Source organism: Nothobranchius furzeri, chromosome 7 (assembly GCF_043380555.1).
Source record: "Nothobranchius furzeri strain GRZ-AD chromosome 7, NfurGRZ-RIMD1, whole genome shotgun sequence".
Taxonomy (NCBI): Eukaryota; Metazoa; Chordata; class Actinopteri; order Cyprinodontiformes; family Nothobranchiidae; genus Nothobranchius; species Nothobranchius furzeri.
Genome location: NC_091747.1, coordinates 64,940,381 through 64,953,165, shown reverse-complemented (window position 1 = coordinate 64,953,165; position 12,785 = coordinate 64,940,381). Strand labels below are relative to the sequence as shown.

At 48.6% G+C, this 12,785-nt stretch overlaps 1 protein-coding gene across 1 annotated transcript in view; it reads left to right on the top strand.

The window, feature by feature from the left end:
- LOC107373288 (receptor-type tyrosine-protein phosphatase mu) overlaps nucleotides 1-12,785 on the top strand; it is a gene marked incomplete in the record, with an annotated part of 175,322 nt that overhangs the window by 98,292 nt on the left and 64,245 nt on the right. The window contains 1 exon segment of the mRNA XM_070553545.1: nucleotides 8,851-8,963. Within this exon segment, the coding sequence (XP_070409646.1) occupies nucleotides 8,851-8,963 (113 nt within the window).

Sequence of the window (12,785 nt, the reverse complement as noted above, 5' to 3'; positions counted from 1 at the left end):
ACCCTAACCCTAACCCTCGGGTAACTGAAGCTCTAACCAACTCCTCAGTTGGACAGCAGAACAATCAGCTGTGGTCAACAGTATCATTAGCATTTTCCATCTCTGCTATGATATTTCTTAGCTTCTCTTCTTTGTTGGTTTGATGCCACCATTGGTGTCTTTTTATCTGGGGCCGCTGGGACATGTCCCAACCAATACTTCTGATTGTCACATTCCCAACAACATTTATAGTTGACAGTTTTGTTGCCACCATGTTTAAAAACTTGTTTTTCAAGTTTAGGTACAGGACGCGTGCTGTCTACTTAGGGGCAGCAGCAGCTCTGGAGGTACAGGCTTGTCCAGTAATCGGAGGGTTGCTGAATTTATCCCAGTTCCCTGCAGAGAATTCTGCTGTTGTGTTCTTGGGCAAGGCGTTTCACCCTCCTCACTTCTGGTCGTGGTCAGAGAGGACCAGTGGTCCCAATGTACAGCAGCTGTGGCTACGATGTAGCTAGGGTGGCCAGATGTCCCACTTTGTTCAGGACAGTCCCGCATATTCAATACTTTTCTTTTGTTTTTATACCGTGTCCTGTCTGGCTGTGAAGCAAGCAGAATTGATGTCTGAATGCAGGTGACAAGCCTTACAGACTTACTCTCAGGTGGAGCATCAAAGCGTCTGCTTTTAATGTCACGCCTGATACTTAAAACTTTATTGTTATTGTTTTTGAATGCTTTGTAATTCCGACCAGACACGGAGACAGAGGTGAAAGAGAAAGGAAAAGACAAAAGGTGGTGGTGGTGGTGGTAGGGGGGGGGGGGGTCCACAAAAATAAACAATAATGAACAAGAGTCTGCTTCTAGACCTGCAGAAAGAGACAAAAAAAAAGCAAAAGAACAAAAAATGGGACACAACAACAATACAACAAGATCTAGCTATCACTGCGTCAACTTGAAGAAATATATAATCAACATTGTTTAACTGAAGAATCACGATAATAAATCACAGTGCATTAAGTGCCCACCATAGTCTTAAGACCTGTGTTTAACGTGCCCAAGCCCATACTTTTGAGAGCACCATGTGAGCACCTGTGTGTGTACACGCGCTTGTTTATGTAAGGTTTCTCTATAGGAGCGTCCAACAGAGAGTGTGAGGGACCACAGATCTGCCCCCCAAAGATGTGTAGGAGACGGAGGGAGCTCCAAGTCCCAGAGATCCAGGCGCTGCCCCAGAACACAGGAACCCCAAGGAGGCTGCAACCAGAAAGGCCCCCGCCCCCCTCGAGAGGCACAGAGGATCGCCCCGGGGGGCCACAACCAGCAGCCGGCAGAGTCCCGGGAGATATCAGCGGCAAGCCCACAGGCCCGCCCGCAGCCTCCCACCCCCTAGCCGGCCGAGCCCGGGACCCAGCGACCCAGGACCCAGGGGCGACCACCCCCGCCGGGGACCCAGCAGAGCCCAGGGACCCAGACCCCACCAGGCAGCCACCGGGATCTAACAGGCAGATGCCAAAATCTTAAACCCCCAGACCCGGTTGCCACGAACACTCAGGCAGACCAAGGCACAACCCCTCACACCAGGTGTGGCAGGGGGAGGGGAGACAAAGATCTATATCATCAAAGGAGGTCCCAGGAGAGGGGAGGAGTCAAAGGCCCCACCTGACATATACAGTCATACACAAACACAGTCACACACTCCCTCCCTCATGCTCACACATGCACATACAACCCAAGACTTACAAAAATGCACGCCGGACACCCACTCATGCTCCCCATACACACCCTATTCACTCTGGTCCCGGTACTGCTGCACATTGGGTACAACCATCACCGGTTACCAGAGTTCGACACTTTCTGCTGGGGTGCTGATGAGCAGGCTCCCCCGCCCAACGCTGAGCACAGCAACCCACCACCCCAGACCCCAACCAGACGGCCAGATCTCCCTCCTAGCCTCCAGCAGGTAAGCGCTCTGGATGGCCCTCGGTCGACGCGCAAGTGTAGTCAGAGAGATCAGGGTGAGCCATTAGTGGTACAGGGTGACAGTCAACACCCCCTTTGGTAGGTGGTGTCCCCACCGCAAGGTACTGGGCTTCAGCCGGAGTCTCAGCGCCACCATCAACTCCCCCTTCGGCAGGTGGTGTTTCCACTGCAGGATGCGGAGTCTCAGGTGGAGTGCCACTGCAACCGTCAACCTCATCTGGGACAGGTGGTTTTTCCACCCCAGGGTGAAGTGATCCTGCTGCAGAGACAACACAGACTCTGTGGGTGTCACCAACCTTGGAGGCTGTGGACAGACTGGTCACTCTGACGGCGCTGTTGTAGTTAACAACACTTAAAGAGGGAATGACATGAACACGAAAGAGAGCACGGAGCTCAGGCACGGAGTCAAGCTCGACAGAAGAAGGCAGATGAGCTGTTGGATCAGAAAGGTACAGGATCATCCTGCTGATAGCAGGGTCCTGGGACTGAAGACTGACAAGGTCGTTTTCAGACAAGACAGGTTGAACACACACAAAACCATCGGATGGTCAAGAGGTGGACGCGTTAGCGGCCTGAGCTTGAGTCACGACACACATGCGGGGTGGGTCTGACCGAGAAGACACATCGTCAGGGAGCCACAAGGGGATGAAATACCATGGGGTACCTACAGCTGCACCTTGTTTGGCAAGAGAGTCTGCAAGATCGTTCAGATCCTTTTCAGTTCCGGGTGCACGAGAAAGACCTTTGATGATTCATCATCTATACGCCAATAGATCTGCATGTCATGTTATGTCGTTAGGGCATCACAAGCCATGAAAAGGTCTTGGATGTTTAACGGGCTTCCAGTTAGAGATTAAGAACCCGTTACTTTTCCAAGAAGGTAGATGACAAGTGAAACTGAGACACGTGCAGCGTACTTCAATGTCGAAGCTCTGAGGAGCAAGCAGCCATGACGCAATGCGTGCATTGGTCACCACACCATCTCTGATGCGTTGACTGTAAGGAAGGTCACTGGCTGATGTAGAGTTTCTGATGATTTTCTGTCCATCAATGTAGCTGGAAAAGTGTTTCACCGCCCACATGATGGAAAGCAAAGCCTTTTCACAGTCAGAGTATTTTAACTCAGGACCGAACAAGAGCTTACTAGCATAGGCTACGACACGCCTGTCGCAGTCATATACCTGATAGAGACCGGCACTCAAGCAGTTGGATGAGAACCCGACCTCAAGGTGGAACTCTTTGTCACAATCAGGAAGCGCCAGACACGGAGCTGTGCAGCCTTCAGGTCATCCATGGCCTGTTGCTGCTGCTCAGTCCACTCAAAAGGAACATCCCTTTGCAGAAGGGCAGTCAGAGGTCTCGCCATCTCAGCGTACTGTTCTACGAACTGGCGAGAGTAGTTGCACACACCTAGACAACTCCGAAGTTCAGAGACATTCGTAGGAGGTGTGATGGTGGCCACTCCTTGAATTCTGCCATGTTGAGGCTGCACTCCCTGCGGCCCCACAAGGAGGCCAACAAACTGAACCTTTGACCTGCGCCACTGACCTTTGGTGAGAGAAATCTTTGCACCTGCAGCTGCGAGCTGACCCATGATGTGGTCCAGCTCGGATAAGTGGTCATCCAAGGTACGCTGACGAACAAGAATGTCGGTGAAATAGATGAGGGTACCTGTCTCTCGAGCATCAGGGCAGGCTTTGTCCAAGAAGATGTTCAACTCAGATGGTGAGTTGGAGTACCAGGAGTCGGCTGAAAGAGAGTATTTGTATTTTAACAGAAGTTGACATAGCTTGTCTCGTTCAGCTTCATTGGTAAGAGCATCGGCTTGGTCCACGACCCGTTCAATGTGAGAGAAAACATCAGAGGGCGGCTCTGATGGAAGCTGAGTTTGTGGTGGTGCAGGTTCTGAGCTCGGCAGGGAGCATGCGATTTCCCCATGCTTGGGGTCACCAACCGCAAGACAGTGGAGGTCAAGGTCAGGAGGCAAAATGATGGGTAGGGGTTCTCCAACACCTGACCAAAGTTCCACCTTTTCCAGATCAATACAAGCTTCAAGGTGCTTCAAAAGGTCAATGCCGAGGATCACAGGCATGGCACCGCGCTCGCAGATGTACACGGGATGTGGCAACGTCATAGGACCGATCGTGAAGGGGAGGAGTGACCTGGATGACAAGATCATGTGACAAGAAGCGAAAACACGGACAGCTACTGCACATGGATTGTTTTCTGGAGGTCTTACTCCTCCTCCTGCACCAGTGCAGATGCGGTTGAACATCGACTGGTGAGTGAGGGTGTAATCTGAACCTGTATCCAGGAGACCATTGTAGCGGAGCGCCTGTTCTAGTATCACAGACACCAGAGGCTTACCAGCTCTCCCGGGAGACAGGAGGTGTCCCAAGAACTGTTTGGCGGACTCGACACCAGGGGTGCTGGACCGTTGTCACAGGCGGATGAGTTAATCATCAATTTGGCAGGATCGGATTATTTTTTTTCAACTTCTTGAAAATCAGAGTCAGTCAGCTTATCTGGTTGCAGGTTTTGTTCCACATCTGGAGGCAGATCAGCAGAAGAAAGGGTTCAGACCTCTCCGGGGCAGGAAGCATTCTAAATAGCATCGTCTTTTATCTGAAGATAGAATCTTTTCATCCAAATTTTGTAATTTCTGGTTTAAATTGGAGAGCTGCTGTTGAATGTCCCTTTTCATTTCAGTTAGAAAATCCGTCCAAAGTTCATCCCAGTCTGCAGCCATTTTGATGACTCCACAGAACCTTTAATTTTGTGACAAATAGAACTGGATTTAATAAGCTTTTGCCGAAGTTGCCGGACTAATTCCTGCCAACAGGTGGCGGTACCGGTAGATGAAGGAATTTGGTCAGAGAAGAAGACGCGATTGCGTCACTTCCGGTAACAATCTCTTCAATATAAACGAACCCTCTGCTGATTAGATCGTTCTTTTTAAGTATACTGGTTTAAACGCGGCTGTGTCCCGTTTAGGAGAGGAGGTCGGACCCAGGATGCTGAAGTACCCAGAACGACTCAAAGGCTGGAGAGGTTTTAAGAAAAACAAGTCATTTATTTAAGGAGGATGTGCCAAAAGTCCAAATAACAAAATAAGACTAACACTCAAAAACTTGAAAACTCAAAATTAACAAAGCTCACACATGAGCATGGACTCGGAGAGACTCGAGAGGGGAACGACCAGCGCAGCACATACGACAATGACCCAACCAACACTGAAGGACAAGCCAGGCTTTTAACACAGAGGAAAGCAATCAGGGGAACAGGTGACAGGTGCGTTCAGTTATCTAAATGGGAGGGGAAACCAAGCAGAGGGGAAGATAACATCACCTATAAAACACTAAAAACTAAACGTAGAAACTAAGGGCAAAGATAAGCAAATGATGACAAGAGGAGGAAGGACACAAACACTAAAGGGAACTAATAAAATGAAAAGCTGAACCTATAGAAGATAAAACTACACGGGGGTGACTAGGGGAGACCTGAGAAGCTGGGAAACACCAGGAGACACATGAGGAGAACGCAGAGGACACACAGGAGGGGGCTGGGGACCAAGGGGACACAGAACATGAAATCCGTGTGTCTACATACCCACTCGAAGACCCTCGTGATAGATCCGGAATGTTGAAGTCCTCGGACTTCCAGGCACCGAGGTCCGTAGAAGAAACTGCGGCTCCACTAAGCTGGTCTTAGAGTTGTCTGCAGGTCACAACAGATGGATGGAGCCGCGCGTCTGGGACTCTTTCAGGAGTCGGAACAATGTCAGCTCGTCCTGCAGGAACTGTTGCTTAGCTTCGCAGGTGCAAACAAAACATTTTGATGACTTGTCAAAAGCTCTGATGGGCAAAGGACTGTTTATGTGTCATGTAATGTTAGATTAAATAGTATATTTGGTTAGGTGACTTGCTTTAAGAGCTATTTATACTACTAACACTACTTGAGACCAATAAGCTGCAATACTCTGTTAGATATAGAATATGACCTTGCCTGGTCTTTATTGTTTTAGTCAGAAGATTCTAGGATTCTTTTATTCATTAAGGGATCGTACTCACTTGGTCTGTTTCAGGAAATAGTCATGTTTACAAAAGAAATTAAGAATTTATTTTACAAACAATTAAAACGTGACCAGATGTTTGAACTATTATTTTCTGTGAGTGGATGCGAACTAAAGGGTGGAGCCTATGTGTGAATATAATGTGATGGAGTCAGAATCTCCGTTTCTCAGAGAGCTGACTTCTGGACATCAAAGAGTTTGGTTTACGTATGAGCTATAAAGTTGTTATTATCAGAACCACATGCAGACGCTGTCTCGCTGTGTTCTACCTCACCCGTTCTGGAGACCCCCGTTTGGATCCGAGATGTCAAGGAGCCGGCGACCCCACTGCACGTGGTTCGTAGAGAAACCTCGATGCGACCTGAGATGTCTCCGGGTCACAACGATAGATGAAACCGAGCGTCTTAAAAATAACTGTGAAGGAGTTTATGTTAGCTTTGTTCTGCAGGTACTATCTTGTTCTCAGCTTCGCAGGTGCGTAGAAGGTTAAGGGTTTTGACAACGTGTCAAAATCTTTGCGGGTTAAAGAAGCTTTGCTCAGATGGCCGTCTGAAGCTTTTCTCTTGAACCCTCGAACTGTTGAACTGTTCGAACTCCACTGAGGGAAAAACCAGAGGCACTAGTTTTAATAGGCTGATATTATGGATTTGGCCAGCCAATCAGGGGTTGACAAGTTTGAGAGATGCTACCAAGAATCTCAGAACACACACTCTTGGATCTGGAGACTACGAATCTGGCAAAAGGTTAACTGTGTGTCATGCGTTAACTTGACTTTACTCTGTCTTGTATGAGTGCAAATGGTGATGACCTCATCCAGCAAACATGCTAAACATACATCATTAAACACAGATGAATGAACATTTCATTGTTTATAATTATAAAATCGTCTTTCTTCTGGGAATGAAGGAGTTTATTTTATGAGTTCCTCTGTAACGGGGACCTTGGTAGGAGAGAATGTTATTGTTTATCTTTTATTGTCTCTCAGAGCTGCAGTCCAGCTGGTGTGAGGAAGGCAGGCTCTGATTAAAGGGACTACGTGTAGACTTCCAGTCTCCTGTGAGGGGATAACATTGTAGTTGTGTCATAGCCAGATTAAGATGGCCTGGCTGTAGACCTGTGAGTCGAGTTTAACGTAACCTTACTTGTTCTTGTGTGCGTGCAAATGGTGATGGCCTCGTCACGTAAACATGCTGAAACGTATTTCAATCACTGTAATCATAACATAACATTCATGTCAAACTTCAGTCATTCAGCACGTTAATGAAACATTTCATTATATTATAATTATTATAAGCAGCAACAAACAAACGTTTATTTAATGATTATCGAGCTTATAAGTTGTAGAAGTTCATATCTGATGTAGGAAGTCCGGGCTGCGAGTGTTCCTTATGTGGAGGCATGAAGAGTCCTGAAAGACTGGACCTTGAGGAGAGAATGTTGTTGTTGACATTTCGTTATCCGTGTTCAGAGCTGCAGGCTCGTTGTTGCACTGCTACACACACCTTTTCTCTATTATGTGTATTTTTCATTTTAATCATTATACTTTAACTGTGAATAAAACAAGAAAGAGTGTGGCACCTCCTCAGTGTCCTAGTGGCAGAGTGTCCACCCTGGGACTGGGAGATGAGGGTTCAAATCCCGGTCGGGTCAGACTAAAGACTTACAACGGGACCCGATGCCTTCCTGCTTCCTGCTCAGCTCTAAGGGGTTGGATTGGGCCCCGCTCCCCGTGGGGATGACTAAAGGGACTCTGGGCTGGGAAACCTGTTCCCTCCAATCAGTCATCAAACATGATGGATCTTAAACAGTAGCTAGTCCGTTAGCTCCCCTGCTGTTAGCTTTAGGGTAATGTCCACCACTGGCTCATCATTCCTAGCACACTTTTGTCTGACGTTGGTTCCAGGTGGTTCTGTTGATCATGGTGAAGAACGGTTCTGCTGTGAGACCATGGATAGTGGTTCTGGTGAGGGAATATGTAGTTAAGCATGTCCTGACAGGGGTTAGCTACACACCATGTTATGAGCAGGTTTACATGCGCCGCGATGGTGCCGAGGGTAAAAGCTCGTTCGGTGACTGGTAGTTCCGCAGTTTAAACTTATAGTTTTTGAATAAAGCCCTGATTTTCCACACCTGTCGTTGCACTGCAGTTCATACTGTAATGAGTCATTGAAATTATGAATGATCATAACTGTCCCCAGCAATATTCAAAACAGACTGCTGCCCTCGCATGCCACTGGCTGGAGTCTGGTTTTCAGCCTCAGCTGTCATGGACTCTGAGGAGGAGCCGAGTCAGGCTGGTTCCAGGGGTTCCCCATCCTGGACCGTAGTATCAGTGTTCTTTCTCCTGCTGTGCGTACATGTGTGCTGTTAATGAGACCCAGAACACGTGTTAACCCCAAAGGCTTTCCACATGTTGCTCAAAGACGTTTTAAACCAAAGATGTCTCACTCGTCCCCGTCTCTAGACACGAAAACCAGAACAAAGATGTACCAGGTAATAGGTTACCTGGTTATGTCTCCTTCCTGTCTTGTTGTGTCCCTGTATTCCCTGGTCCCTCAGCACTTACATTGTTCTTCAGTAGTGTCTCCCAGTGTCCGTCACCACCCTCCGCTCATCAGTCCCTTAGCTTTATTCTAACGTCTTCATCTTTGTCTGAGGTTGGATTCCTCCCAGTTTCTGTCTCCCTAGTTTTCTGTTTGAGACTTGTTTCCATCTACATGTGTGTGTTTCTGTGTCCATCGCTGCTCCACCAGGACCTGGTTTGTGATACTCCAAACTCGGGAAGACAGATCTCGTCACTCCACTTGTTTTTGTGTCCACAGGAAGTTGGCAAAGAAGAGGAAAGAAACCTTGACCTCGAGACAGGAAATGACTCTGATGGTCAACAACTCCCAGCATACAGCTGTGGTGGATACACACACACTGAATGGTCGCAGTGAGTACACACACACACACACATACACATACAATCTGGGATGGACAGATGAGACAAAATGACCAACAAAGGAAGGAGGTGAAGACACGTGTGGTAGCCCGCCTGCCACTCCCTTGGTCATCACTGTGGTTCTGGTATGGTATGCTCATGACTTACATGTGATGCTGGGACCCACTGGAGCTTCGACTGATGCATTTTTGTGAAAACGGACAAGATAGGTCTCCGCTACTTTCAGGAGTCCTTGAGTTCCTGTGCTGGGTACTGAACTTACCTCGATGGAGGAGGCATCAGAGATGGGGTAAATATGGCGGACGCCTGGTGAAGCTAAGAACACAGCTATCCAGAGGTCTGTCGGGAGTTTGTGGTCTTCATCGCAGGCAGCCGTGTCATCTGCTGGACCCCCCAGCTTCCTGGATGGTGGCAGTTGTCAGCTGTGACCAGATTGTCCCGTGTCGCCTCCTGTCACCCCCAGAACGCGTTAGCTGTAGGGAAGTTATTGGCAGAACTTACGAAACGTCAGCTGACACGTCACTTACCGTAGCCCTCACTGTGGGAGCAGGACGGTTCAGCCTGGTTGGTACTGTCCACCGTCAGGTTTATGCCAGGTCTTCGATGAGTAACTCTTTGACTTCTTTGGACGGGATTACCTCTATATTACAGAATCTTGGGTCCCTACAGGGGAATCCACTGTTTTTGTGGAGCTACTCCCCAATGACTGCATATTTTAGTATCCTGAGACCTTCGGGTAATGGAGGAGGGCTGTTGGTGATTTGATCTGTGAACGTGTGCCTCCATCAGTCGCCAGTCTCTCCCAGCTCCCATCATGCTCTTGTGCCGTCCACCAAGATTTAACACAAACTTTGTGAATGGCTTATCTGAGTTTCTTGGTGAGGCTTTTCCAAAGTATGATCGGGTTTTAATCCTTGGGGATTTTAACACATATGTGTTGTCCAGGAAAGGTGATGGTAAAGAACTGCTCTAATCTCGTGGACTCTTTTAGTCTTTTGTGGTTCTGTAGGGTTAGGGTTGGGAGATTGGTCTAAATGGATCCCCCCTCCGCCCGATGGCTTTGCAGAGTTTGCTATGGAAACCAAAGGTGTGCACGCTCACTCGAGATCAGGTCCAATCTTGAGCACCTGGTTTCTGGTTTTTATGGGAAGTGTATCTTCAAGTGGTTGTTCCGAGAGGCTGTCTGCAGTCAACCCATTGAGATGAGATGTGCTGAGGCTTTAGTTATGTCTCAGTGAAGTCCAGATCTGACTGTAGTGTGTTACTGTGTGCTGTGCTTAGTAGGAGGGGGAGAGGTGTGTGTGGTTGCACTGAGATATAAGGATATCTCTGCGGGTGCAGGTGTCCTGCCAGAGCGCATCCCAGCAGTGCTTCTCGTACGAGATGTTCTGCATTTGGTGTAACGAGACATAGTTCTGTCTCAGTGAGTGTAGCTGACCAGATTGGATGCGTCCAAACAACTTGGGTATCTTGCGTAGTGTGTTTGGTGTGTGTGAGAGAGAGAGAGAGAGAGACAGAGAGAGAGAGATGGACAGATGGAGGGACAGATGGAGAGAGAAATGGAGAGATGGAGAGAGAGAGAGAGAGAGAGAGAGGGAGAGGGGGAGGGACAGATGGAGAGAGAGAAGGAGAGATGGAGAGAGAGATGGAGAGATGGAGGGAGAGATGGAGAGATGGAGAGATGGAGAGAGAGAGGGGGGGGGGAGGGACAGACAGAGAGAGAGAGAGGGACAGAGAGAGAGAGAGAGAGAGAGAGAGAGAGAGATGGAGAGAGACAGAGAGAGAGAGAGAGAGAGAGAGAGAGAGAGAGAGAGAGAGAGATGGAGAAAGACAGAGAGAGACAGACAGAGAGAGAGAGAGAGAGAGAGAGAGAGAGAGAGAGAGAGATGGAGAAAGACAGAGAGAGACAGACAGAGAGAGAGAGAGAGAGAGAGAGAGAGAGAGAGAGAGAGATGGACAGATGGAGGGACAGATGGACAGATGGAGAGATGGAGAGATGGAGAGAGAGAGAGAGAGAGAGAGAGAGAGAGAGAGATGGACAGATGGAGGGACAGATGGACAGATGGAGAGATGGACAGATGGAGGGACAGATGGAGAGAGAGAGAGAGGGAGAGGGGGAGGGACAGAGAGAGAGAGAGAGAGCGAGATGGACAGATGGACAGATGGAGGGACAGATGGACAGATGGAGAGATGGAGAGATGGAGAGAGAGAGAGAGAGAGAGAGAGAGAGAGGGGGGGGGGTTGTCATGGGGGATTGGGTTCCTAAGACATGTCCATCTGCAGGATGAAGCTCTGCTGATGGCTGTAGCGGTGCAGTGTGACGCTGTCGGTATGGGACTACCTGGCTGCGCGGCGCTGGACTGCAGCTGAGTCTCGGCCTGCCGGTATGAAATGTTATGGCTCGGAGCCGCTTACCTCCCTCTTTCTGCTAGTGATTGTGGTGGACAGGATATCCTCCAGCCTGCAGCAGTTTCTCTATTGGTTCTTGTACTGAGCAGTGAGTCTGCTGCAGGTGTGTGTACACTTGTTAATGACCCGTTGTTGGGACTGAAAAACATAGAGTGTGTGGGGGGTGCTGTTGATCACTGCCTCAGTGCTGCTCTCTCAGTCCGCCAGGCGACGCCTCCTTTAGGCGCATTTGTCTAACAGGAAGTGTTGGTGAAGTAAGACTCGACCCAGGGTGTGACTCACCCTTTAAGGAGTGGTGAGCCCTCTCTTGAAGGAAGTAGACTAAGACTCTTCTGATTTTATCTTTAGGCCTTTATTTGCGTTCCCATCCTAGAGACGGTTGTGTACATCCACCTAAGGTCCGTTTAAAGAGAACATCAGACACTTTAGCTTTTTCAGTCTGGTTTTGAAAGCCAGCACAGCACAGAGTCTGCTCTTGACGGGTCCTTGTTGGCATTTTAATGGGCAGGGACTCTGAAGATGCACCGGTTTTATTACTCTTGGACCTGACAGCAGCATTTGGACCATAGGTGGACATGACAGGTTCAGCTCTGCAATGAATATGTCCTGACCTTTGGGGGGGGGGGCTTCTGTGTGAGTGTTACAACCCGTCTAGGAGGACCAGGCTGTAACATCAACATGGTTCCATCTTCCACCAATTCCAAACCACCACACCAGAAGTCCGAGTACAATAATTTATTCACTAGATCAAGGCGATGAACTAAGGACGAGGGAGGATTAATAACTCAGGGTGAACCGACGTCCAAAACAATAAACAAAACCCCTCTAACTCCAGGATGACAACTGACCTACAAACTTAGAGGAAATAACTGACAACCAAACTTACCTAACGCTAATCCTGATCCTGACTATCCAAACAGGAGAAAACAGGAATGCAAAGAAAAAGGCGGTTCACCCCTGCACAATCCTCGAATGGCAGGTACTCGTCCCAACAGCACGAGGGCATCACGCAAACACAGAGCATCAAGTGGTGGCTGATAGGAACGAGTGGAGGATGAAGAACACAGCTGCATCTCATCAGGCTCCTTTTAACACCTTTGCTCCAGCTGATCTTCCAATCCAAACGTCCCCTGGCCATCGTCCACCAATCCTAGGAGGGCACCTGCACACTCGAAACAACACTAGAAATAAGAATAGTATAAAAATAAAAGAAATAATGTTCCTTATGACCGCGGGGATTACTCGTCCAACAATGCTGATTTACCATGGGGAGTGCCCTAAAGGTCCATTCTGGCCCCTCCTCTTTTTCGTAAGCATAATGTTCCACCTCTATGCTGATGACTGTCAGGTCTATCCTCCACTAAAGCACGGTACTGCGGGCTTTACGGGGGAACATCTAATCCT